This window comes from Pygoscelis adeliae, unplaced genomic scaffold (genome assembly GCF_000699105.1).
Source record: "Pygoscelis adeliae isolate BGI_AS28 unplaced genomic scaffold, ASM69910v1 Scaffold431, whole genome shotgun sequence".
Taxonomy (NCBI): domain Eukaryota; kingdom Metazoa; phylum Chordata; class Aves; order Sphenisciformes; family Spheniscidae; genus Pygoscelis; species Pygoscelis adeliae.
This window is the reverse complement of record NW_008824047.1, coordinates 1,249,230-1,274,656: the sequence shown is the minus strand read 5'-3', so window position 1 is coordinate 1,274,656 and position 25,427 is coordinate 1,249,230. Positions and strand designations below refer to the sequence as shown.

General features: G+C 41.4%; 1 protein-coding gene across 1 annotated transcript in view; it reads left to right on the top strand.

Annotated features, from left to right (window-relative positions):
- Positions 1-6,389: 6,389 nt before the first annotated feature.
- ITK (IL2-inducible T-cell kinase) overlaps positions 6,390-25,427 on the top strand; it is a 32,515-nt gene continuing 13,477 nt past the window's right edge. The window contains exons 1-3 of the mRNA XM_009333523.1: positions 6,390-6,527; positions 20,879-20,983; positions 23,948-24,029. Of these exons, the coding sequence (XP_009331798.1) occupies positions 6,390-6,527; positions 20,879-20,983; positions 23,948-24,029 (325 nt within the window). The remainder of the gene's footprint in view (positions 6,528-20,878; positions 20,984-23,947; positions 24,030-25,427) is intronic.

Genomic DNA, 25,427 nt, shown 5'->3' with positions numbered 1-25,427 from the left:
TCTTAGAACAGCGCTGCTCTCTCCTGTGCTAGAACATATTTCTTCCATTTTTGATTGCTATTGCACTCTAAATAGTAAACAAAAGTGGTTTTTTTCCCCATGCTGTCTGAAAAATAACCCCAAAATGAAACTCAGTTCCAGTCTCTTGTTGAGTTTAGGTTGAGTGTTACATCTTACAGCCTAGTTAAGCAATGAGCTCAGGAATTTCCTTTTTTGGTGATGTAGGCTTTGTTGCAGGGTATACCAGGGAGGAGGGGAAGAGAAAAGGAGCCTGATGGGGGTGAAGGGGACTTAAGCAAGCTTTATGTCTCCATCTGCTGTGGTTAACTCCCATCTCCCTGTCTCCTGCTGTGGCTTTGGGAATTAAAGAATTTGTAGTGCTGTGCTGCCTTTTCTTTCTGACTCCTCAGACTAAAATATCAGCTGCAGCCTATTGGTGTGCCTACTAATGTAGGAAAGAAGTTTAATGTTCCCATCGTATAAAAATTGGGGCACACCAATCTTCAATGCACATGACAGTTGCACTGCTTTTTGCTATACAGCCTATTACCACAGGTATCTGAACAGATTCAAATCTCAGCACAGAGCCTGGATGGTTATTTAGCAATGAAACAGATGTCTCACTACTCATTAATAAATTGACATGGCTCAAAATCCAGGCACATTTTGATAGAATCAGCCAGCAGTCTTTCCTATGCTCATAGTTTTAATGTTGTTTCTGGAAGCAACCCCCCCTACCTGATTATTAAGCCAGACATTAATGCTGGGTCTTTAATCCGTCACACGTCTGTGGGGACTGCCTATTCTAACTTGTAAATGAACATGTCTCAAAAAACATGTCTGCATGGCATGAAGAAGTAATCCCTATCCCGCCATCAGCAACCTGGGTAGCTGCAAACATGTCATATTGCCAGAATAAACTCCAGGATTTGCAGCACTGCAGTTCTGCCAGCAGTGTAAGTCACGCCTTTGTCTGTAGAAGAAAATAGTAAAGGACAGGAACCACGATAGGCGGGCACTAATAAAAGAAGCTGGAACAAATTCCCAGTTTGAGTACGACCCAATAAAACTGGGGTTTCCTTTCTGCATTTTTGCCTTACAGAGAACAGCTGAGCAAAGGATTATTTGTACCTTCATCACGGAAGAGCCTGTCCTAACCCTGTGCAAGTTCACCAGCATAAAACATGTTCTCTATGTTACTGCCAACGTCAGTCAGCCTGGAGTGATTCGCTCCAGGCATTCAAATCATGGTTAATTCACTACATCCTCCTAGCAGATGCTCAGAACAAGGCATCTACTTTCCCAGGGCTCCCGAACAGTTCACAGGAGAATCTTGCTCTGGTTCTACAGCAGCAACTCCCTTGGTCACTGGGAGCAGTGTGAGCGGATTCAAAGGTGCAGTTGTAAGACCTAGAGGAAAGCTGGATGCATCTGGCTCATAAAGACCGGGCTAATTCTTCCCTTTTTCTGCAGCTTTCTGTCTTGTTCTTTGGGTCTACTGGAGACACGTTTACTGGGGTGATAATGAACTGCCAAAGAAGCAAGACAGCTGAGTAACCTAAATAGAGTTTCTCACACGCTAAAAAAGCTAAGTAGCAAAATGGGTTGAATTCTGGAAGCTTGGAAGTTGAATGATAATCATCACATTGAACAGCTGGTGAAAAGGAAGAGCTGGCACCCAGGCAGTAAACATGGCCCAAATATTACACGCGATAGAAGTATACAGGTCGTTTTATGACAGTGAAGATATAGTTGCAGCCTTCCGGTCTGTTTTTTTACAAAAACTATCTATATTTAACTTTTTAAATTTCTCTGCCGCCTTCAGGACATAAGCATTGGTATCAGAGCAGGATGTGAGGGTGGGGAGATTTCCACAGTCTGCAGTAATAAAAGTGTGAACTGCATAATCTGGGTAAATCCCCTAAGAAAAAATCCAATCCCTAAAATAACATTTTTCAGAGCAGAAATAGAGCAGTTTGCAGGAGGTAGCAAGGGAAGAACAAAGGTGCTTAAAAGGAAAAACAAAAGGAGCCCACTGAGGCCACAGTTGGTAAGAACCACTTTATCTTTAACCTCAACTTGCCCAGCACAGAGGAGTATTTAGTGCACACAGCAGCTCAAACTTAAATCTGAAACATTTAAAATATTTCAGATTTTCCTGCATAGGGATGGAAAAGTGTCAAAGGATACATGGTAGCAGGCTTTATAAAAGCACTTAAGCAGAGAAGATGGAGGTTACCTAAAAAATTCATCAGGCTTTGTCTTCTCATCTTAAGGGATAGACTTGCAGTGGTTTTAAGATACTTAGGACAGTTATATTTAATTCCTTTCTATTAAGGATACAGAATTTCTGTACCATGCAAGATATAGTGGTGCTAAAAACCTTGAACAAAAGGAGTGTGTTCATACGTTCAGTGTATCACTGCACCATCATACAAGGTCAGGTCCCAGAAATGAGATACCTGTGTTAGTGGGATATTCCAGCCCACCCAAGGAGCCCTTTCAGGAAGGCTATGTAGTTTGTGTGTAGAGCTCCACAGACTTGTCCTCACATCTTCCAGCTCTGTAGCCAGCTTGGTCCTAGACAAGTGACGTATTTCTATCTATCTATCTATCTATCTATCTATCTATCTATCTATCTATCTATCTATCTATCTCCTGCTCTACTGTAGAAGGGTCCTGAAGCCCTTAAATGACTGAGGCTTTGTTTAAAAGGGTTATAACCTGTTAGTCACCCAGGATGATGACATATGATTTATGTCTACAGTTCATGTCTTGAAAGCAACAATTTTATTTAAAAATTGGACAAGAAATCATGATCTTTGAAATTAAATAAAATTCAAATACACATAAGCAGGTTACTCTCTCATAAATGTGTAATTAAATATAAATACAATTCTTAGACCTTATGTTTTTGTATATACATGTCAACCTGGCTATATAGTCATTAGACTTAGAGAGCATTCATATCCTGGTTTTGACTTGCTACACTCAAATATTTGTGTGTTTGCTACACATGGGGTTTGGGACTAAAGTGAAAAAGGAACATGAAAAGGTAGATCTGTGGCAAGAGTAGATACAAAAATACATCAGTCCCTACCTTCCTCCCCAGTTCAACAGTGAAGAGTTATCAGTTGATAAAGATATTGCAAAACAGAAATAGTTAGCAGCTCCCACTGAGATCAACTCCTGTGTTTCTATCAATGGCACCCAAACCTGGCTGTGTTGACTTGTTTCCTTCCATACGGTGATTCTTATTTTTTTCCCTGTCTAATATCTTAGCTGGCCCATCTTCACTTTGAACTCACCATGGAAAACTCAGAATGGCTGATCTCGCCTGCTAAATCCTGGTAGTTCTAACATAGCTACCAGATTGTCTATCACTCCAGGCCAAAATATGTGATTAGTTTCTTACAACTATTTGTGTCTTTCTACGTGTTGTATCAAATCTGTACTTTCTCTTCCACAGCAGCTCAGCCTGTCCAGTTCTCCCACGTGCAGAGCCAAATCTCATTTGCTCCTTGTTTCTCTCTTGCCTTGACCCTCGCAGCATCTTCCCGTCAGACCTCCTACAACACACCGCATCATACCCTGTTTACACCAAATGAAGAGCAGTTGCCAAGCCCCCATCTGAACATTTGATCAAATCGCTCCCCTCTTCATGTCCCTCCGCTAACTTATCTCATGAAGAAATCAAGCTGCCAGTCACTACATTAAAAGAATTTCTTAGCTCTCCCCCCACTACTTACCACCCTTGCTGAATCTCTTCTCCCCCCACATCCTCTCATCTCCAGCAGCATTGGTCCCCTCAGAGGTCTATGTGTTGGCGTCTTGTCTTTTTGCCGTCCTTTATGCCTTGCTTTTTCTGCAGAGCTGCAATGTCACACCCTTGCATTTCTATTTATATTCAATTTTCTGAGAAGACAACATGTACATCTCTGCCAATGGACTGCAACCCCCCCTGGCCCAAGCTACAAAGACTTTTCAGAAAGTCCTTAACACACTACAGTTAGTGCAAAGAAGCGACTAGAAAGAATAACATAGTCCTAAAGAAGTGTTCATAGCTAAAAATGCAATGACACTACAAACTGTGGTTACAAATTCATCTGTACTGACACAAATCAAGCGAAACGCTATTAAGGTCAACAGCCTTTTGAGGGGATTCACTGTTGCTAGCAGAGAGAAGTCCATACACTTTGTCAGGGCACCCTGCTGTCCATGTTTTGGTTTATTAATTACAAGAAAGGATCTCTGAGCATAATTTAAACCAGCAAATTCTCAAGGGTGAGGAAAGTTACGGGCACACAAAAGTGGTCCTGTATTTTAGAGGTGCAAGCACCTAAACAAGGTCTGGAAGTATCTGAATAGCTGCTGTTTTACACAGAGCAGAATTTTAGAAGACTCAGCAGACTCTGCGGTTTTTATATATGTGCATTGCATGAGGCAAGCTGTTTTGTAAAAGAATTGGGAAATTTGGCCCGAGTATTGATCCTAGTCTACAAATAGATATGAAATCCCCCTTGGCAGCAGTGGCAATTCTTCAGGACATCACAGACTTGTGTCATCTTTCTTGTTCAACCACAAGAGTTCCTTGGAACTCAGTCACTCTGCCAAGAAATGAAACATAGCTTCGCTAGACTTGCGCGTGACTAATGTTTCAATACATGCTCCATCTCGTCTTTGGCAAGACCACCACACAGAGATAGGTATAGATATAAAGGGATGAACTGTACAGCCGCTTCTGTTTGTCCTTGTTTCTGTTCCATGATACTGCATTGCCTTTAGCAAATTCTCTTACAGATCTGTATGTCAAGTACTATCTTTAAATTGTATTTTTATGGAAAATGCAGGTTCTCAGTTAGCATTGAACAAAATTGGTAAGGAATGTTTGATGATCCCTGGAACATGCTGCCTAAACAATATAACATAAAACAGCAAGGAAGGGATATGCCACTTCTTTTTTGGGGAGGGATAACCAATACATTCTGTTGAGAAATATGGTTCCCAAATCTGTCTACAAACTGCCCTATAAAATCCAAGTCTTCATGTAAACAGAGTTTGCGATTCTGATATTTGTTCAGATTTTTTTTTCCTCATGATCTGAATTTAAAATAACAAAATATCTTATTTGGAGCTTGAAAACAACTCTAAAAATATATCAGCGATAGGGAGCTACCTCCTTATACCCTAATGCTCCATTGAACTAAAGCCAAAAGTCAGCACTGGTAAATGATTTAGTTTGAAATAATTTTCAGTAATACCTAATTAATGAAAATACTTATCTTGCAGTTTCCCCACATTCCATCTCTCCAATCCTCAATAGCATCAGCAATACACTTATACATCACTAATAAAAAATAAATAAAATATTTAAAATGGAAGAGAAGAGCAGAGAAAAATTAGTTGCAGTTGTTTTAAAATATAGCAGTGGTGGTGTACTGAGTGCATTAGGTACATATTAATTTTTTTATATTTCTATATTTATGCTGGTGCAGATTGCCCTGAGTGGTGCCCTGAAGTCCTGAGGAAACCAGTTGCGCCTGGTTTGATGTTTGTGCTCACTTCACTGCTGATTACAGTGGTCTTGATTGCATCTGCAGAAGGCATGTTGTGCCTGTGCCTCCTGGAACATCCAGCCACACGCTCATTAGACTGCACCTGAAGCAGTCAGTAATCAGTAAATAGTAACCAATGATAATTAATTAGTCATCAGTTATTGTAACCGTTTGTTTTCAGTTTAAATATCTAACGACTGCAAATATTTGTCATTCCTTATACAACTATATCCCGGATATAATTTTCTTTGCTTATGTAGTAGGAACTTCCATGTTATGTGGGAAACTTTCTCAAAATAAGTTGTATGAAATCTCTGAGACACACAGTCAACTGTTAAATACTCTAAATGGGAAGGCACCATTCCTTCGAAAAAGAAGTATGGATGCATGACCTACTTCTAAAAGGACAGGAGAGACACTCACCCTATACGTCCCTGTTCAGTGTGTGCATTTATAACTGTATTTACTAAATGGGCGAGTAGGAGACAGGTGCTTAATCATGCCACACCTCTTTTTAATTAATTCTTAATCATTGACTCACATCTACTGAATGTCCCTCAAGTGTTATTTTTTCCACATTTACCTTAGTGTGTATTTCAACGTGCACTGTTCGTTTTATGACTTCAGAGAGGATGTGGTTACAGTTTGACAGAAAGGAAGCTTTGCTGTAGATGGGAAGATAAAGCTCAAAGCACCTACGCTGCCTTTTGAACACCTTTTTTTTTCTTTTTTTTAAATTAACTGTCTTCCTTCTTGCATCTCTTTCTTGGACGGGCACTCAGCGCATAGGGCAGACATCCCATGTCCTGGGAGAGGACCATTTTTGGTTCAGCCATGAATAACTGTGTGCTCCTGGAGGAACTGCTGATCAAAAAATCCCAGCAGAAGAGAAGGACTTCACCCTCCAACTTTAAAGTGCGCTTCTTTGTCTTAACCAAATCCAAGTTGGCTTACTATGAACATCGCCATGGGGTACGTCAGCCATTTTCTCTCTCATAATAGAGTAATGGAGGGAGGGATGAGATTTGTTAAAGGAAGGGAAGGATGCTAATGGAGGGAAGGATGATCTTTGTTAAATTTTATTAACATTTCTGGTCCTTACTACAGCACCATTCACTGAAAAATGCAGAACAGTCAAACGGGTCATTTAGAGCTTCTGGTCAGTGGGCATTTGGTGTACATAGAGGAATAAGACTACCTTGCTATTTTATAGAAATAATCTAGTTTTGTTGTAGGAATTTAGCACAGGCTGTTATAACCAGTGTGTGTAACAGCTGCGTGAGGCTGTGCCTGGCAGTCCACATGAGTACGGGGGTGACCTGGAGTGGTGTATTGCAAAGATCACAAGTGTATCCTGATTACATCTGTGAAAAAAGTCATCCACAGATCTTCACTCTCTCATTCTTTTCTTCAGGGCAGCAGGCTGATGGCTGGTAGGAGACCAGTCTGCATTTTAAAATAAATTCAGCTGCCATGTGTAACATGTCTAGTCTTCGGAGTTAGCTTCAGAAGGGATGCGATGATGGAGATCCATGCTCAGACTAGGCATTGTTTCCCCAAGTTTGCGTTTCCTTGATTTGCTAAATATGAAGAAAATTAGAAGTCAATCTGTGCACCCCATTGTGCTAAGTGTTCTAGTGAAGTGAGAATTATTTGCTTCTTCTATTTAGCTGGATGTTTGCTGAGCCTCATTACGGTTGTAAATAATATTGCTTGTTTTTCCAACAGTCACTGAACATGCTGTTAATCCATTATGTTTAGGCACTGTTACTGTATGCAGAGCAGAACTGGGGATCGTGCTGCCTTGCTATCCAGCACTGGCAACTTCAGACCATCTGATCTTGCCCAGTTGCAGAAAATTAAGTTAAAACTGAACCCAAGAAGAAAAGTGAAGTATGATGTGCCCTTGTATTTTACCATAACCTAGTTGAGGTCGGATACCAGCTTGAAGGGTTAACAGTCATTTTTACTTGCAGGTTATTTCTCTCAAATATGCCCAACAAAATGTTTTTCTTGCTTTTATTTTATAGTCCATGTTTTTCTTACGTACATATTTAAATAAGATAATATTTATTGCTGCGTAATGTGTCAATATTTGGTTTGAGACTCTCTTTGTCTGCTCTCCAAACTATCTTTCAAATGCCATTATTTTAAGATTTTAAATTTCATTATAACTATTCCACTTAATTATTCTGGGTTAAATTTTCACAAGCATCTAAGTGATTCTGCTGTAGGTATTTAGTGAAGTCTTCACAACTAGTTTTCTTCGGTGCTTTCTGAGTCTTGGTGGACTTGAGATGAATTCAACATAGACTTTGGCTAGATACTTTTGCGGAATCACATTAGGTGTCTGTTGGCATCTTTAGACACTGAAATGGTTTGGAAAATATGACTCAGTGACTTTCAGTGGGGCATAGATTTCATACGCTATGTGAATGTCTCTGGAAATTTTCTGCCCTAGTCTTCCTAAATGTCAGTTAGGCGAGATGAGGGTTTGGTATATTATCTACTTCATTTTATATATTATGTATTCTAAACATGCACATATTATATATGTGTAGACATGTATATGTAAACACACATGTAACTTTAGGCCCTTATACACATTTGAGGGACGGTGGGTATATCTGTAATTACAGGGCTGATTTTCCATGAAACGCTGTTTTTTTTCTGACACAAACTGTCAAAATCAGTTTGTTACATGAATAGAAGAACTTTGTACGAAATTGGGAGAAAAAAGTTTGTCCTGTGAAATACTCCCAGAACCGATCCTCAGCCTCTTCAGTAATCTTCCCCAAAATTAGACCATCCTGGTGAGACCTCCATGTGGTAAGGTCATTGCTGTTCTGGAGAGGAAAGCTTAGGGCAGCCCATGCAAGCACCATCTTGTTTTGTGCTGAGAACGGAGTGAACCCCCAGCAATTGAGTTCACAGCTAGTGAAGGGAAAATTACGATACCTGCCCGACAAGCAGGCTATGCCCATCCCTATGAGTGAACCAGGACCGGGGAGCGTGCTCATTATCTAGTGCAGGCCCTGGCACAGGTTTGGCTCTGCTCCGTGGGGACTCTCTCAGATAATTTGTGGGGCCAGCAGGGGTTAGCACAGGCTGTCACCACTGCCAGCAGGCAGTTTGCATATGGTCCCCCTGCTCTGGAGGTTTAGGGCAGAGCGGTAGGGACATCGCTGTTCTCTGCCAGCTGGCTGCAGTGATGGGGAGTATCCTCAGGCATGCGTACTGCACCATATAGATGGGGCCAGCAACTGTCTGGGCTTTTAAAGTATGTATTTTTCAAGGGAAATTTCTGTGGATGTTTGCTATAAGAGTTTTCAATGAGTTTCTTTGAGAACCCCTTACCAACCTTACTGTCCAGTGGCTTACTGTATTCGGAGTTCAATACTGTACATTACCCACCTCTGTGGTCCCCCGTCAATCAGTAGCAAACAGCCTGTGCATAAAATCAGGTAAAACAACTAGCAAACTGCTTAACAGTTTGAGAAGTCCCACTGATTTCAGTTGGGTGGCTTGAGGTAAAGCATATGCTCATGCGTTAACCCCAGGCTTATATGTTTTGCCTGTATTTAACAGGGTTTAGCACCCAGTCCCTTTCTCTGCATTTTGGCGCTGTGGGTATAAAAAGATGTTTAAGTGCTTATTGTAGCAGTCCAAAGCAAGGAAATAAACAGGCCAAAGAGGTACAGGGATAATTCTGTAAATGATACCAAAAGCTGTCCAGACAACCAACATCACAAAGGCAAATTTTTGCAATAACTGTAATAGCATTTTCGTCACAAGGGCCATAGCTAGACAGAAAGCACTGTTCTCCTCAGGGGCCAAGCACACAATTGCCATTAATGTTAATGAAAGATATTTACATATCTCATTAGGAGAATGAGCCCCCAATAACTGACAACAATAAGAAGCTGTGTTTTCTGGAATTCATTATGCAGTGCACAATGCAGGGCTGTCTTAACATAAAGCAAAGCCCTGATAACAGCCCACATGTGTTCAGCCCCCATCTCTACTAAAATACATCAGAAGTGCCTTTATTATAACATGCAAATCAATTCCATGGGCAAAAATTCTTTGTTTCCAGGGTCTGATTTTTTAGCTACTGTGCATGTGAGTAAACAAGCACATGGGAGTAATCATTTTAACTCTTTCAATGACTTTGATCCTCACCAAAATAACTGACAGTGAAGGCACCATGTGATGCTCTCAGGGTGCCAGTACACTTGCAGTACTGCAGAAGAAGCAGACAAGTGAATCCCTTTGGAGAGGTGTCTAGGACAGAATTTCAAATGTCTTTACTTAGCAAAACCACTTAAACTGGTGAGTTACCTATATCCCATTCGCCTAACTGCTTATGGTGTTTGGTAAATCCTTCAGGTTAGCAGACAGGAATGTGAAGAGAGATAGTTTAGTATTTCAGACACTAAGTAGAGGTTCCTGCGTAGTCTTCGGCATGCCATGTTCCTAGCTGGGTGGGGACAGCCAGAAACGAGCATCTCTCCCTGTATTTCAAGCTGGCTGTAGTCTAAAAGTGGCACAGATGTCTGAGGTTGATGCCATACTTAGTGAATAGGCCACTGTCTTCTGGGCTGGTACCATGCTAATGTGGTACCATTGCCATTACATGATCTCTGCATCAGGGCTGCTCATCTTGGGGTGGCTCAGACCTGCGGAGAGTGCTTGGGTCTGTCTGTATCAACTATGGAGAAGTGTTCCATGTCCCTACGCCACAGTTTTCCCTCTTCAAAAATAGGCATTTTGCCCTATACAGGCATTCTGAGAAGTATTGCAGGGCTGGGAAAGTTGCACCTAACACCTGGGAAGTTCAGGCACATAAATATTTTTAAATTTTTTATCTTCATGCACTCATGGGCTATTACTAGTCCAGCTTTTAAAGGCAGCAATGAAAGGAGCACATAGAAAAGGACCGAGTTCCCTTTTCATTTACATCAGCGCTATTCTTCCTACACTGGTCAGATGCTCAAGAGGTCACATAGCACAAGTCAGCCTTGTCCTGGGCTCTTTCATTCAGATCTTTGATATTCAGATATAAAGATGGCACTTTAGTGTGTCTTGAAATTTGCTTTCAGTCTCTTGTTCCAGGAGAACAAAGGAATAAACTTGGCTGAAAAGCCTTTTATCAGCATCCTAAAAATGCTTCAGCTGCTTCTGTTGCATTATCCACACATTGGATTACTTGCAACAGTCCAGCCACCCACGGTAACAAAAGCAGCGCTTTGTTCCTTGGTTCAGAAGTCCATTTTACCTTGATTATTCTACACAGAATCCGATTTGTCCATCCTGCCCTAGAAAGACTTGTTTTTTTCCCCAAGACTCTAATGTAAACAGATTAAGACTTTTCTTCTGAAGATCTCCGTTTTGATGTTCCTGTTAATTAGAGTGACCGTTCATACCATTTCTCATTGTTTTGTGTATTGCGAATACCTTAACAATCATGAAGCGATAATCCCCATCTAAAGTGAGTTTAATCATGGTTTTAAAGACTAGCTTCCAAATAAATACATATCTGAGTAGGTGCATCATTCTTCATAACTTGTCATGTATTTATTAACAAGTTCTGTTTGCTTGCCAGAATTTGCAATACCATCTGTCTTCTGATGCATATCTCCAACTAATTTATTAATAATACACATATCACCCACTAAGAAGTCAGGCTTGGCATCTGTCTACATCACACCTGTTTCAATGAATTTTTATGTAATAAAATCAATACAACCTTAAATAAGATGGAGACAAGGTACAAACCTGTGCCTAATGTTAAATGAATCCTTTAGTACACCTCTGTAAATTTAAAATGGATTTTTTAATAATCCAAATTGTATTATTGGAGTTGAGGGAAGATTAAGTTCATATTGTTTGCCACAATAAGCCTCATTTCTATTGTGAAATCACAGAATCATGGTAATACTGGTTAGAGGGCACTTCTTAAATTCATTTAGTCGGACTTTGTACGTGGGGCCAGCATTAGATCAACACTCGGAGCAGGACTATTGCCAACACTAGAACAAGTCGGCCGTAGCGTTGACTAGCCACTGCTTGAAAGCCAAGGACAGAGATTTCATGTCTTTGGGCAACCTGTTCCGATGCATCTTATCAAATGTTTTTCTGGATATTTACAAAGTTCCCGTCTATTGCAGTTTTCATTCACGACTTCTGCGGCATGATTCAGGGTGGTGATATTGTCTAGACAAGATTGCTTTAAGCAAAATGCGGGTTGTTCTGTGTCTGGTGTCTGTGGCCTTTCTAACTCTACAAATGCGTGGTAGAGTCTGGTAATAAAAATAGCTCCTTTTTGCTGGAATAGCTAATTTTATCTTCCAGAATTTGATTATAATAATTTTCTTTTTGCACTTTCTGTGCATACCCAGTTCTGCTCCTACTAGATCTTTGCCTAGGTATTTATTGTTCTTTAATCTTTCAAGAATTTTTTTAAATTACTTCTGAGCAATGTCTTCCCAACAAATGTCAGATACTTGCATTTTCTTTAAATTACAATGCTCAAATCTTTCTTCTGTCGGAGAACATTAAAGATGAGGCAAAATCTTCAACCCATGTTTTCTTTTATATCTTTAAGAAGGAAGGAATTCCTCCGAATATGAATATACTACAATAAATATCAGATTTCCTAATAGTTGCCTTTTATTAGACTTTTCCACTGTGGCCATTTTTGCTTTCAGTGCCTGCCTTTGCTTTACATTGCAATCAACACTGTAACTGGTATTGTTGCAATGCCTGCCTGTTGCTTTATACTCTTTCATCCTTTCTGACCGATTTTTTTATTTGTCCTTAAAGCTCATACTTTTTTTAATGAAAAAGTGATGTCATTTAGTCGATTTAATTTAGCTTCCCTTCTTTCATTGAATCCTTCGTTCACTGCAATCCACTCCTCCCCGTCTTTGCTAGAGTCAAGAATAGTTTTGAAGAAACTAATATAGTATTCAGTAGTTCCATATGCTTTTATGTAACATAAAAGACTTATTTCCATCATATTAGAAAGCTCATTTGAAAGCCAAGAATCTTCCTTTTTCTTCTTCTGTTTCTTGGTGGTGACATTGATTTTGTTGTCAAACCACTTGCGCTGGTAGTAGGTATGTGCACCTTGATAATCATCTCAGACGGGACCTAAGACAATGCGAACACTGGAATTGGTTTTGTCCAATATTAAAGTAGGAGTTTAGTTCAGTGAAAATACTGGGCTATTGCAGATGTGTGAGGCCCTGTGATGGGCCAAGAGAAAAATGCTCTTATGGCCAAGTGTGCTTTTCCACCGGATCTCTTTACTTGAACGTTAAATACACACAGCCCATGAAAATGTACACTTCGTTCCATAGAAACCTTGCAGAAAGGTTATGGTTTCAATTTTCCCCTGCGTGTCTTCTGTTTTCAGCTCATGTAATTCTGAAAATTGGACAACTTAGCAAGCCTGGAGGAGTGAACAGTGAACCGGCCAACTCTTGGCTAAGTGTGTGGTGTCTGAGGTCCGGGTCTTCAGTGTAGCTCAGTTGACATCTCTGGCCTTTTAAAAAAAAGTTAGATTTCTTTGGTTTTAAATTATTTTGGTGGAAATGCAACACTGGATCTGGCCTATAGGACTTTATAAGGATCGTAGGAGTAATTCTGCTGTAGCAGATGTTCCCCAGTTAAACTGAGAATTTAACTGAGTAAATTGATAACAAACTGAGATTTTTTGCATGGAACAGGCTTTGGCTACAAACAGCATTGGCCTCAGTAAACAAGATTTGGTACTGAAATTAGTTGTTGGGAGTGACATGGCATGATGAGCAAACTGATAGCATGCAAACGGTACGTGCAGACAGCAGGCAGCACAATTATTAAGCAGCACTGTAACATCTCACAGGCAGATGAAATATTTACTTTCTGATGTAGGAACCTGCTGTGATTCAGCGTCTATTACCATGTCCTGTGCTCCAGGTGAGGGTGCGATCAAAGAGATCTTTGCAGGTCCCTGGAAACATGGCAAAAAGAAGTTAGTGGCTGCAACTGCTCTAGTCAGGTATGGCAGCGACTGAGGACTGCAGTGGAGTGCCCATGGATGAGTTACAGCAGTGAAGCAGACACAGCCCTCCAGCTGCCTCCCCAGACTCCTAGGTGTGCTTCTCCACCTCTACTGCTTAGATGAATGGAGGCATCTTAGGCACTGATTGCAGCTGATTTTGTCATTCAACACAATTCAATGCACTCTGCATCCAGGGTATGCCCACCTCTAAAACACCTTCATGTTCTTTAGATGTGAAAACAGCTGTAAGACAAATTTTATTTTTTTTTTTAGTTCAAGTAGGAGGACAAAGTAGTCATGATAGACACGTGAACCGAGCAGCTATGTTTAGGGATTTAAATATCAAATATAAGGGGGTATATTGGAGGTATTAAAGCATAACACAACAGTCAGAGCTCTACTGAAAATCCCACTATTATCAATTATCACGTCTTTCTGATTTTCCTTTGAAGCACTTAGTATTGGCAGGAAATGCAAAATCCCGTACAACTTTCTTTTAAAATTCAAATTGCTCAATTTAGGTTTCAAATTTCATTTTTAAATTGTTTAAATTGTTTTATTTCCCATAAAACCTCAAACTGTCGGTGTTCCTAATAAGAGAGAGAACTCCCAAAATACTGAACGATGCTAGGGCTCAGGCAAAATTTCTATCAATCCAGCAATCAACAGTTCTTAATATCCTAATCTTTAATGATAAAAACAGCACATACCACAATGTATAGATAAGGGATATGATAAGGGATAGAAAATAACTGTATCAACACAGTGTTCAAGGAGGTTCAAGTTCATGCTTGAGTCTTTTGGTCAGTGGAAAAATACCGCAGCAGGAGAATTACCATTAAAAATAAGTCCATCTTGTTCCCGTGATATCTCATAAGCTCCTAGTTACTATTTTCTGTGTTCTTCTTAATTGCTGTCTCGGCACCAACACATGACTATGAGAGACCCATAGCCTAAGTAGCAAATAAACTGGAGACTCTGCGACACCATAGGCATAAGCAGAATTTGGGCAGCTCAGCAAATCAAGAAATTCCTTTCCAACTTACTGCAGAAGCTCAGCAAGGCCTGAAGAATGTCATACCTGAAAGGCAGTAACATGTCACTAATTTAAAAAGATGATGTTCACCAAACCACATCAAGTTGAGCTCTCTGCCATTGGAAGGTATTACACCTTGCACAACGGTTCTGCTTCACGTTGATATTAATCTGTCTGCAAAGAGACAGGCAGATCCTTTGGAGTGGTCTGTTCGTTGACCCATTTATTTCCTACCAGTGGTTAGACCCGTAATGGTGCCTCTTGCCTTGAAGCCATGTACTCATATCCGCCATAAAATGACATTTTAATAGCTCAAGTAGGGCTTTAACACTATGGCTATGGTAAATTTGGAGTTACGTGGAGAGAAATCAGAGCAAGCAATGGATATATGTTCCTATATTATTCCTAGAGCTTAATTTAAGCACATGAGAGTATAAAAGTGTGATCATAGATCACACCAGAGGTCCATGAGCCAAGTGGCCTGTCTCCAGGAGTGATCAGTATCTGCCGTTTAGAGTAGAACTACAAAAATAGCCTCGAATGTTTTCCTGGAAGTTGATAGGGAATATCTTGAAGGATCTGACTACACAAACATAGACCTTATTTTGCCTTTTTGAGCTCAGAGACAGCTGTATGAGAGAAAGACCCTTCAACTTCACATATTTTTTTTCAATCGTTTTGAAATCAGCCTGAATTATTCTGAAGACAGGAATTCTTATGGTGGGATTTGTTGGGGTTTTTTCCATTTAATGTCAGCCTGAGCTTATTGCTCTTAGGTGCTATCCGAAAACGTGTGCTGAGCCAGGAGCAGTCCACGCCACTTCCCAGCTGTGACTGTGTCCCTTTGCTCTTCATAGCTGGGGGAATACTTAAAATTGGCTACTGTGCTCTTAATAGCAACATCATAAAATTGTTGCTTTGTTACTTAAGACATCCACCCCTGTGGGCATTCAGCCACAGCCATGGGCACTAAGAACACAGGAGCCCTCTCTGTTTTTACTTCTGTTCACTCTTAGCCCTAATCAGCTGAGTGGAAAGGATTTCTGCTTTTTTTTCCTGTCTTGTTGCTGCCCATGTATCAACAGTGCAGGTGTTTCTGTTCTTAAAAGCAGTTGGGTGGCATAGGCACGGCTAATGATACAACTTAGCCTGCACAGTCTTCATGACGGGCCATAAAATACATGAAGGGGAAAAAAGTGTGAAGATCCCAGGTTGAATTTACAGCACTTAAGTTCAGTAAATCCACTTTTCTATACGGAAGTGCAGCCAAAGGACAGCAACACAGATGGAAGCCGAGCACTGTATTTCCAGATTTTAGAAAGGGAATTGATTTTCATGAAAAAACCCTATTACAAAGGCACACATGAAGTTCTACCTGCATTCAAGCACTGCCCCAGGGCAGCTGCATTGCTTCTGCTCCCTGAAACTAGCTCATGCCCTCTCCTGAGCCCATTTTGACCTCTCCATCACACCATGGTGCACATGTACCACAGTTTAGAAACCGGCAGGATAAAGCTACAGGTGATGGTAGTATGATATGGTTAAGTTGTATTATTGTTATTGCTAATTTGTTGTTACAGTGTGCAGTTACCATGTCACTAATAAGAGTTGTGGATGGGGGCCTAGTGAGCATTCACTGTGCAACTATAAGCCCTCTGCAGAGGTATGTTAGTCCTCTTAAGGCCAGTGCCTGCAGTAGATGTTGAAGGCACTGCTCTCGCCAGCACAGCAGTCTCTCATTGCCACTCTAAAAGTACTTCAATGTGCACACAGGCCTCTCTTCACACTTAAATACACTTTATTCTAGTGGCATGCAGAAGTCAAAGCTTTTGCTTCCCCCCTGCCCCCAGCCTGTTCCTGAGGGACTGGCTATAGCAGTGAAAAAAAATAACCTGGTTTGGTTTCACCACCTCAAACCCAGAGTAAGAAACTCCAGAATCAGCTTCTACCTCTGTCCAGGCTGCATAGTGAGCCCAGCCGGTGCAGAGGGACAGGGAGCAGGTGACACATGACAAGCGGGTCATGCCAAGGGCCAAGGCAAAGACCCCTCATCTACTTCATCACCAATTAAGAATGGTTCCTTCTAGTCAAGACAATAAGTGAGTACAGGGAATGACGACTGGCTCAGATTCTTACAAAAACAACCTAACGCTACAAAGAAGGTCATTAAACGCTTTTATTGATGTAAATGTTTTTGCGGTTGAGCTTACGGAGCACTGGAATTTCCTACCTCACTCCACTGCAGCTATAGTTTTCCCGTACCCTCCTCTCAAGGGAAAATGTCCAGCTGCAACTGGGCCTTCACTGGGGAGCAGTGGGCAAACACGGGCTCATGGATGGACCTCGTGGCAGGAGGAAGGACTCATGTATCCAAAGGGGGACACAGCAGGGCTGCAGAAGGGACTGTACTCCTTTCTGCTGTGAGGTGCCTGGCTGGGCTGGGAGGAGCAGCCAGCATTGCAAAGGAAGGGACAGGGCAGGCGATGGGGATGAGGTACAGGGAGAGAGAGAGGTGAACACAAACACACAGCAATGCGGGGCAAGGAAAACCCAGTTGCAGTGTGGAGAGCCCTTGGTAGTGACCGCTGCTGAGGAGTTTGGGGCTGCATGAATCTTAATTGCTTGGTTTTCCCCTCACCAGCACAAAAGAAACAAGACACAAGTTCTTATACAACTTTTGAACCAAGCCAGCTTTATTAAACATGGCATGCTGCCTTTCTGCCTGCCAGAAAATGCTGCCTGCTCTCTCCTCCCGTGCTCCTTGAGATAAGGCTCTGCCCACCCCTGCCTTACCTCTCACTAGCATTTGGACTCCCTCCCTTCCCTTTGCTTCCAGCACTGGTGGCTACTTTTTTTGCCGGGGCCCTTTGTTTGGTAAATACAGTGGGGTTCAGCAAAACCTTTACGCATCCACCGAGGGACCTTCAGCCTAAATGCTTGGTGCAGCGCATTTGAAGAATGGGCTTCACAAATAGCAACAGCAAAGTGTTAGCCAGAAAGTAGCAAATTCCTCAGACTGTACAGCCCCATATCTTACAAGATCTTAGACATTCGTGAAGCCTGAGGGTGCAGAGCTGCGGTCAGGAAGTGTGCTTACGGCGCAGATCTGTGTCACCTGCAGCGGCCACTGACGGCTCGCTGAACCTCCTGCCACGGGCTCCACATCCCCACTCCTTCCCCTGCCCCAGACCAGGAGCTGGTGAAAAGTGATTCATTTTGTTGGGTGGTCAAGCTGCCGTGGCATGAGTGAGTACCAGTGTTGGTGGTTGTGTAGTCTTAGCATGTGATAAATGCCAGGTGGCTCATTCCCCAAGCAAGCATGGTGAGATGCCTTCTTGTGTTGCAGGGCAGGGCTATGTCAGTTGTACCATAGTCAATTGTCCTAGTATCTAAGGCAAATAGGGACCACTGTGGTCATCTAGTTTATGCAGTAGACACAAACTAAAGGACTAATCAGTGAAAGAGCTGCTGGAGCTGTGTGGCAAAAGGAGGTGAAATACCAAAGATGAAGACCGTAATGCGTTGGGCCTGTAATGCACCTGGGTCCATTCAGAGCTGTTAGCTCTGCTTCCTGGAATTGCGCTATTGCAAATAACGGACCAAAAGAAATAAAACAGGATGGACTGATCTGCAGCACACTGTACTTCTCCTCGTGGGACAGCAGCATGCCTTGGTTATCTTTCCACACACATTACACAATAAGACCACTGATGTTTTTTCTGACGGACCAGCTAAAACATCTACTTAATTATACTCTGGGCAGACTGAAAACAACAAATGGAGATCTGTCAGCATGTTTTGTCTAGCCTTTTTAGGAACAAGTCTCTGAGGTTTTTGGAGACCATATTTAAGAGGTTTTTTCTCTCCACTCCCTTCCAAATGGCCCATTTGCTTTTGTTGGATTAAAGTGCAGTCAGGCATCACAAAAGCAGGGATATGTTTAGTTTCCAGCCCAGTTTCTGGATAATGCCTGGTTTGCGAGTGGTAATTCCAGTTGTTTGTGCTGCTACAGGACTGTAATTGCTTTCTATCAGCAAAGTCCCATCTGCTGAGGATCTGCCAGGCAATGCTCTGGATGTGAGACACACCCTGACATTGCACTGCAATGTGAGACTATGAGGAGCTTCCGTTGCTGAAATTACGTGATTAAAAGGAGCACAGTAGGTGATGAGAGCTGCAGGATGACTGCCCAAAGCTCCTTGAGAAGGCTGGACCCTGTCTTTCAGCGGAGTCTGGAAAGGTATCACCAAAAACCAGTTTGCAGTGAAAAAGCAGAGTGTGTGACTGGCACAGCATCGCTTCCTAAAGCCTCAGAGGAGTGCATGTGGTTAAGCGCTGGAACTTCAAAGCAATAAGATGAAGGAGGGTTCAATGCTAGCAAAATTGAAGGGTTTTATAGGAAATAAATGGCTTTGTGTCTCATGGAAGAGGTAGGAGTCCCGGGGGCAGAACGAATTATAGAGGAGGTTGTGGAGACAGAGGAAGCCAAGTCTGGAAGAAAGATGTGAATAGACAAGAATGAAAGAAAATACATGGTGAAAATGGGGTGCAGTAAGGCCTTCTAAGGCTTTGTAACACTCTTCATAGTTAATTGGTATTTACATTTATGGGTGCTTTACGGCCTTGGGTTTATTGATATAAAAAAATCCCACTCCACCCCATGGAGCTACATAGGCAGATGCTGTCTACAGGAGATGGTGCTGGCAGTAAATCCAGAGGCGCTGGTTGAACTGCAAGCAAATACAAATACAAAAACCAAATACACCAGCAAAGTTCTGCAAGAGCAATGTGAGACCACACTGTAATAATTTCCCTCCTTTCCTCAAGTCCAAGTATACAAAGGCAAAGTACCTGGCCAGTTGTGCAAGAATAAGGAGCCTTGGGGCCTCTCTGTTTGACAGTGCACTGTGGCAAACCTCACTCCATCCCCAGCGGCATCAGCTGCTTCCCCGTTTTAGGCTAAATTTACCAATGGAACGTAGCAACGGCGCACTAGTGAGGGTCGGCACAGGGGTGCTGTGCAGAGGGGCAGGCACCCTACCCTGGTGATGGCTGCTGCCAGCGGGGCAGAGCTGCAGGATCATGGCTACATGGGGAGCAAGGGGCAAGAAGGAGTCTGGAGGGTGAAGGACACAAAGGGTTGGGGGTCTGAAGGAGGGTGAGGAAGTTGCCGAAGTCTTGCTGTGTCTCTGAATGATAACCCGTGACAGGTACAATTTTATCGCTGAAGTTCATGCTCTCTCCCATTGACAGTTGCCTGTGTTTGAAAAACAGAAGCTTTTGCAATGTTTTTGGGGTTCTTAAATCTCACTGATTTCCGTCATGTTGTCACAAAGCTGAGCTGGGAGACAGCTAGTGTTTAATCCCTACTGAAAACGAATCAAAACAGGAAACCAGTTTGCCTCCGAAGAGCAAATGCATTTGTAGTGAATCCTTCAGAAACATGCACCAGATACCAAGCCTTAGCTCAGCTCCCGCCTGCCGCGTGCCGGCGTCCTCACCCCTCTCTTGCAAAAGCTGGGTGCCATTCGCCAAGGATTCAGTAGGAAATAGGGTACACCAAGGTAGTTGGGATACTTAGATGTCTGTTCTTTTCTTATCCTTTCCTAACTGCCCATACTGTTATCTAGGTAGCTGGTATATGATGAATAATAACGCAGCAGAGGCTGCCAGAAAAATAGTTTTGTCGGCAAGTTTTTGAGGATATTATTTATTTCAACATTCCCTGTTATTTTTTCTTAGCTAAAATCCCAGACAGAACAAAAACAGAGAAGTGTTTTGTTTCTTGGAAAATAGATGCAGTAAATGAAATTTTCAGTATGCGAATATTTTTTTAATTAAATGTTTATTGTTTTATAGCTTTTCAGTATGAAACAGGAGTGTTAGTAAACTGAATGTTTCATGAAAATAGTTCTTTTTGGTTAAAAGGGCATTTCATTTTGTTGGAAGAAAAAAAAAACAAACCTGAATTTCAAACAAAGGTTTTGACTGGTTCTCTAAGAATCCATGTCCTGAGTTGAAATATATGTATGTGCATATATGTATGTGTATGTGCAATCCATATAGAGATGCCTTACATAAGAATAATTCTTTATACTTTTAAATGTCTTACATAATCAGTTAATTTGCTTCTGCTCCATTAAAATTAAATCTCCTGTGGACATGACAAGTCTTGTCTCATTATTCACTTAATCCACAGTCATTAGCATTAACCAAGTGCTTTTCTCTGTCTTTTAGAAAAAAAGGACTTTGAAGGGTTGCGTGGAACTTTCCAGGATTAAATGTGTGGAAATTGTGAAAAGTGACATCATCATTCCCTGTCAGTATAAATATCCTTTCCAGGTGAGTCTGTCCGTTGACCACATTGATAGAGATATCACTTCATTTTGTATTTCAATAAAATTCTCCCTCACAGTGCAGTCGTTAATGAACCCAACACCAGGGTGAATAACAACAAAGGAAGAAAAAGCAGATCAAGGTTTGAAATGAACTGGGGAATCAGAGACTCAGTGTTATTACAAGATCCATAACCTCTTACACTCATTGGTTTTAAATTGGGAAGCATCATTAGATCTTCTAATCCTATCCCATGTTTAACACAATATTCAGCTATCTCACTAACTCATGTTCAGAGAAAGCCCGTCTTTCACACACGGGGAATCCACCCAGGGTTTTGGCCAATTTACCTGTGTGATGCTGAAACCGAATCCATTCAGTGGCCTTTGCATCAGAAAGTGGTGAATGTGATGCATTAGGGAGACTATGCCAGACATGAACAGAGAGGGCTTTTAGTGATGAGATGGCTTAACGACCAAGAGGCGGACAGTGCTAGCTCTAGGATGAGGAATACATTGTCTAGTGTTAATTATTAATACATATGGGATACATTTACATTGCCATGTAAACAGAAATGCCACAGAATATTTGCTCAGTTATTGCAACACAAATTCCCAGTTTATTGTTATTCCCTGTGCTGCCATTTATCAGAATTTTATCCTATTGGTGACAATATTTTTCTTAATAATTATGGTGTATGGATTTCAGCGAATACAGGGCCATCTCTGTTCACAGATGGCTTTAAAAGAGTGAACTATCTGGACTCAGATTTGCAGATAAAAGCTAATGATTGTGACCCATATACACAATAAATGTCAAAAAAGATAGATAACTATAAAAAGAAAAAAGACAACCATAAAGCAAGATGACTTTTTTTTTTTCCCCGTTCTTGTTATCTCAAAACCAGCATCAATTTGGAGGCTTGGCTTGGTACTGTCACTGACAAATCATGAAGTAGCTTGTAGAGTTTTCTCTAATTCTTTATTTGAACAGTAAAAGTGCGTATCCACCATGCTCTAGTCTGAGCCCTGGAAAATGTTACCTTGCAGAGATAGCAGAAAGGAGAGGAAATAATTTCCCAAACTAGGTTGGGTCAGGAAATCCTCCCTCCAGCTTGGGGTGGTCCCCAGCCAGGATCATAAAAATTGTCCTGGAATATTACAACATGTTGCTAAGTTGGTGCATAATGAGCACTCAAGAAACCAGGTGATCAGAGTGTTACGGCCTTGTTTATGGGTATTTGGGAGCCACAGAAGATGCTGTCGTACGCTGCAAACGGCTCTCGATGAGCGGCCCAACAGGAAAGCTTTTAACTGGGTCTGGGTAGGAGCTGCCTGGCTGTGGGAAAGCTTGATGGGGGAACCTCAACAGCTCTTGACTTGAGTGAACATGGGCTAGAGGATGAAAAAATGCTCAGATCTGTTTGGTTTCGGTCTGAATTTTCAAATCTGTATCTCCGTATCTCGAATGCTTGTAGGAACAGCAAAATAAAGTGTAGGTAGTGGCCAGTACTGGTGGGATGTTAACAGTGATGATGGACAGTGCTCCGGTGAGGTTGTGGTAATCACTCCTGGTTGTAGCACATCTGAATTTTGTCCCACAATCAATTTTGTGGTATTTTGTAAAATTATATTGTCTGGAGTTTTTTAAAAGTATCTTGGCTGCACCCAGCTGTAAATCTTCTGTGGAACCACCAGTGGTTTTTTGGTCTTGTGTGGCTCATCTGGCAAGTGAGCCCTTTGCAGACAGGCATGAAATGAGTGATTTTGTGCAGTTGTGCATGCTCATGGCTACGTCTTTTGGAGACCTGCTCACTACATATTTCAAAATCTGCCTTAGATTGTCAAAACACTATACAGACATAACAATAACATCAACAGGAGTGTCTTTAAATGAGTGGGAATTATTCCTCCCCTATTTCTATTTTTTGTAAAAGAGGTTATAATTTATCCCTCCGTAGCATGCAAAGCAACTGAGTCACACAGCTGTCTGTTGTGTGCCTGCAAGGGCTTCAGGCCAAGAGATAGCAAATATTTCCTGTTCTTTAAACAATAATCAACATTGCCTCATCTACACCCCTGGAGAAACTTTAAAAAACAGCTGCTCTCTTGTAGAAAACTCTGTTTAAAGACAGCGGTCAAAGTTTTTCAAAGCATCTGTGCATCAAAGAGACCAGGTCGCATTTGGATTAAATTGTTGAGATAAATATTGGAAGAGAAATATAGATTATGCACTACATAAAATTTTAGGCCCAAATGTAGTCATCTTATTCAGTTTCTGAGTCGTTTTGGTTCTTGTGATGATTTTACTCCCTGGTCTGAAACTTCACAAATGTTCTGTATTTCTCTTCCTTTGTTTGTTCATCATTAAGGCCAAGTTGATGAAAACAGCATCTTGATTGCTCAGTGTTCATCTGCTCCAGCTTCTTATTTCCCCTCTATAATCCCAGTGAAAGCTATTAAAAACTTTGAATAATAATAGTAAACCAAATAATCTCCAGGGAGTTGCTTGAGATTTATACTGACACAAGAAAAGCTAAATTTGGCTCTTAGATCTTAAGTGAAGGTATCTTACAAGAAACTGCTAAGAAACAGATGCCATTTCCCCAGACTTGCTTTAGAAGAATAAACTGCAGTCAGCGAGTAACGGGCTGGATCCTCTGCAGACTGAAATTGCTTCGTCTCCATTGATTTCACAGGCATTTCCTAACAGCATAAAATGGATCTAAAACATTGCTTGTCTAGAATTCGTTCTTGATCAGGGCTTCTACTTCATTTTAAATAATCAAAAGTCAATGAGGTTAAGAGATGCTTCTGAACAGGCCCTGTTACTCTACTTCCCCACATCATCATCTTGTGTGTAATTTGTTGGTATGGGGGTTGCTATCTGTTTCCTTCAGCGACTCCTTCACGCCCAGCGTATCTGGGATTGTCTCTAATGGCTGGCTCCTTTCTTTACTTTCCTCTACAGATCGTCCATGATAACTACATACTTTATGTGTTTGCACCCAATCGTGAGAGCCGGCAGAGATGGGTCTTTACGCTGAAGGAAGGTAATAAAACCCCTGTGCCCACCTAATTGTTGAAGTTACTTATCCCAGACAGTTCTCTCACAAGTTATAATACAGAGAAAATGTGCGAGAGGAGTCGATGTCTTATATCTAAGCATGCAAAGTGGTAGTGGGGAATGAGGTTATAAAATCAAATTGCTTGTAAATTTGGTGGGTGTATTTTCAACAGCAGTGGAAAATTTGGACATGGAATGCTTTATTTGCCTCTTTCTAGAACAAACTCTTAATATGTTACTGTAATTTGAGGTTTCTTATTCAGGAAGAGATGAGGGTTTTTATGTGGCTAATTTTTTTTTAGAAATTAATCTTTTAGGGTAGAAGATTTTTCAGCTGTTATTAATAGATTTTTTTGTTTAGATTACAACCTTCTTAGAGAATCACGATTATTAAGAAACATTTTTGCAGGTACCTTTCATTTCCTGTTCACCTCCTGAATTGTGCTGTGGTTCGCGGCAATGATTCTGAAGTTGAAGGCACAGTAACTAACCACTGCAGGCAGAAACGAAGCATAATATTTCACATGAGGAAGGTGTTACTTAGTTACATGAAAATGGCACCAGGCTTTCGTTATAGCTTTTTCCTGCTTTATAACACAAGCTGCTGTATTGTTCACTCTAAAAACATTGTGCCTGATGGAGATATTATTAAGTTCATGCACTTACTCTTGCAACCAGTTATTCCCCTTCTGGAGTGCACCTGCTCCAAGCTTCTACTTGATCACCTCTTCTCATTCAACATTTTGAGACTGTCCTCTCCCTTGGACAATTTGGATAGTCTCTTGAAACAGGCCAGCAGAAATTTTTTGTTCTTTTTAGGAAAATTATTCTTAGAGATAGAGAGCCTGAGCTTCAAAAAGAAGGACCTTTAATCACTCATGCAGACGTTCAAGACTGGTATTTACATGTGCAAAAAGTGCTTAGTGCTGGTGAATGCCAGCTTGTACAGCTCCTTCTGAACACCAAGCCAAAGCAGCAAGTGTCCGTGTCCTATGTGTATACATACTGTAGAGCTGTAATCTTTCATGGGAATCATCAGTATATGGCCTGCCAGGTTTTCTTTCTCTTTATGAGACCTTCCTTCTGTGGTTTTGGTGTTTATCAGTTTAAAGAGAGAGTCCCTTTGGTAGGATTTTGTTCTCCTGCAGTAGAGAGGTATGGGCTCCATTGCCAGCAGGAAGGCTATTCCTCCACATCAGTGATGGCATTCACTCCTTTCAGGAAAAAGGAAAACATTAACGGAGGAGGCTGATAATATTCAACAAAGCTTGGTTTGGCAAAAATAAGAAGCTTCTTTAAAGCGCAGATTATTTCCATTCAGTTCTAGATGTCTTTCAGAGCTGATGTGAATGCAAATAAGTTCATTTTCCCCCTCCTTTTTCTT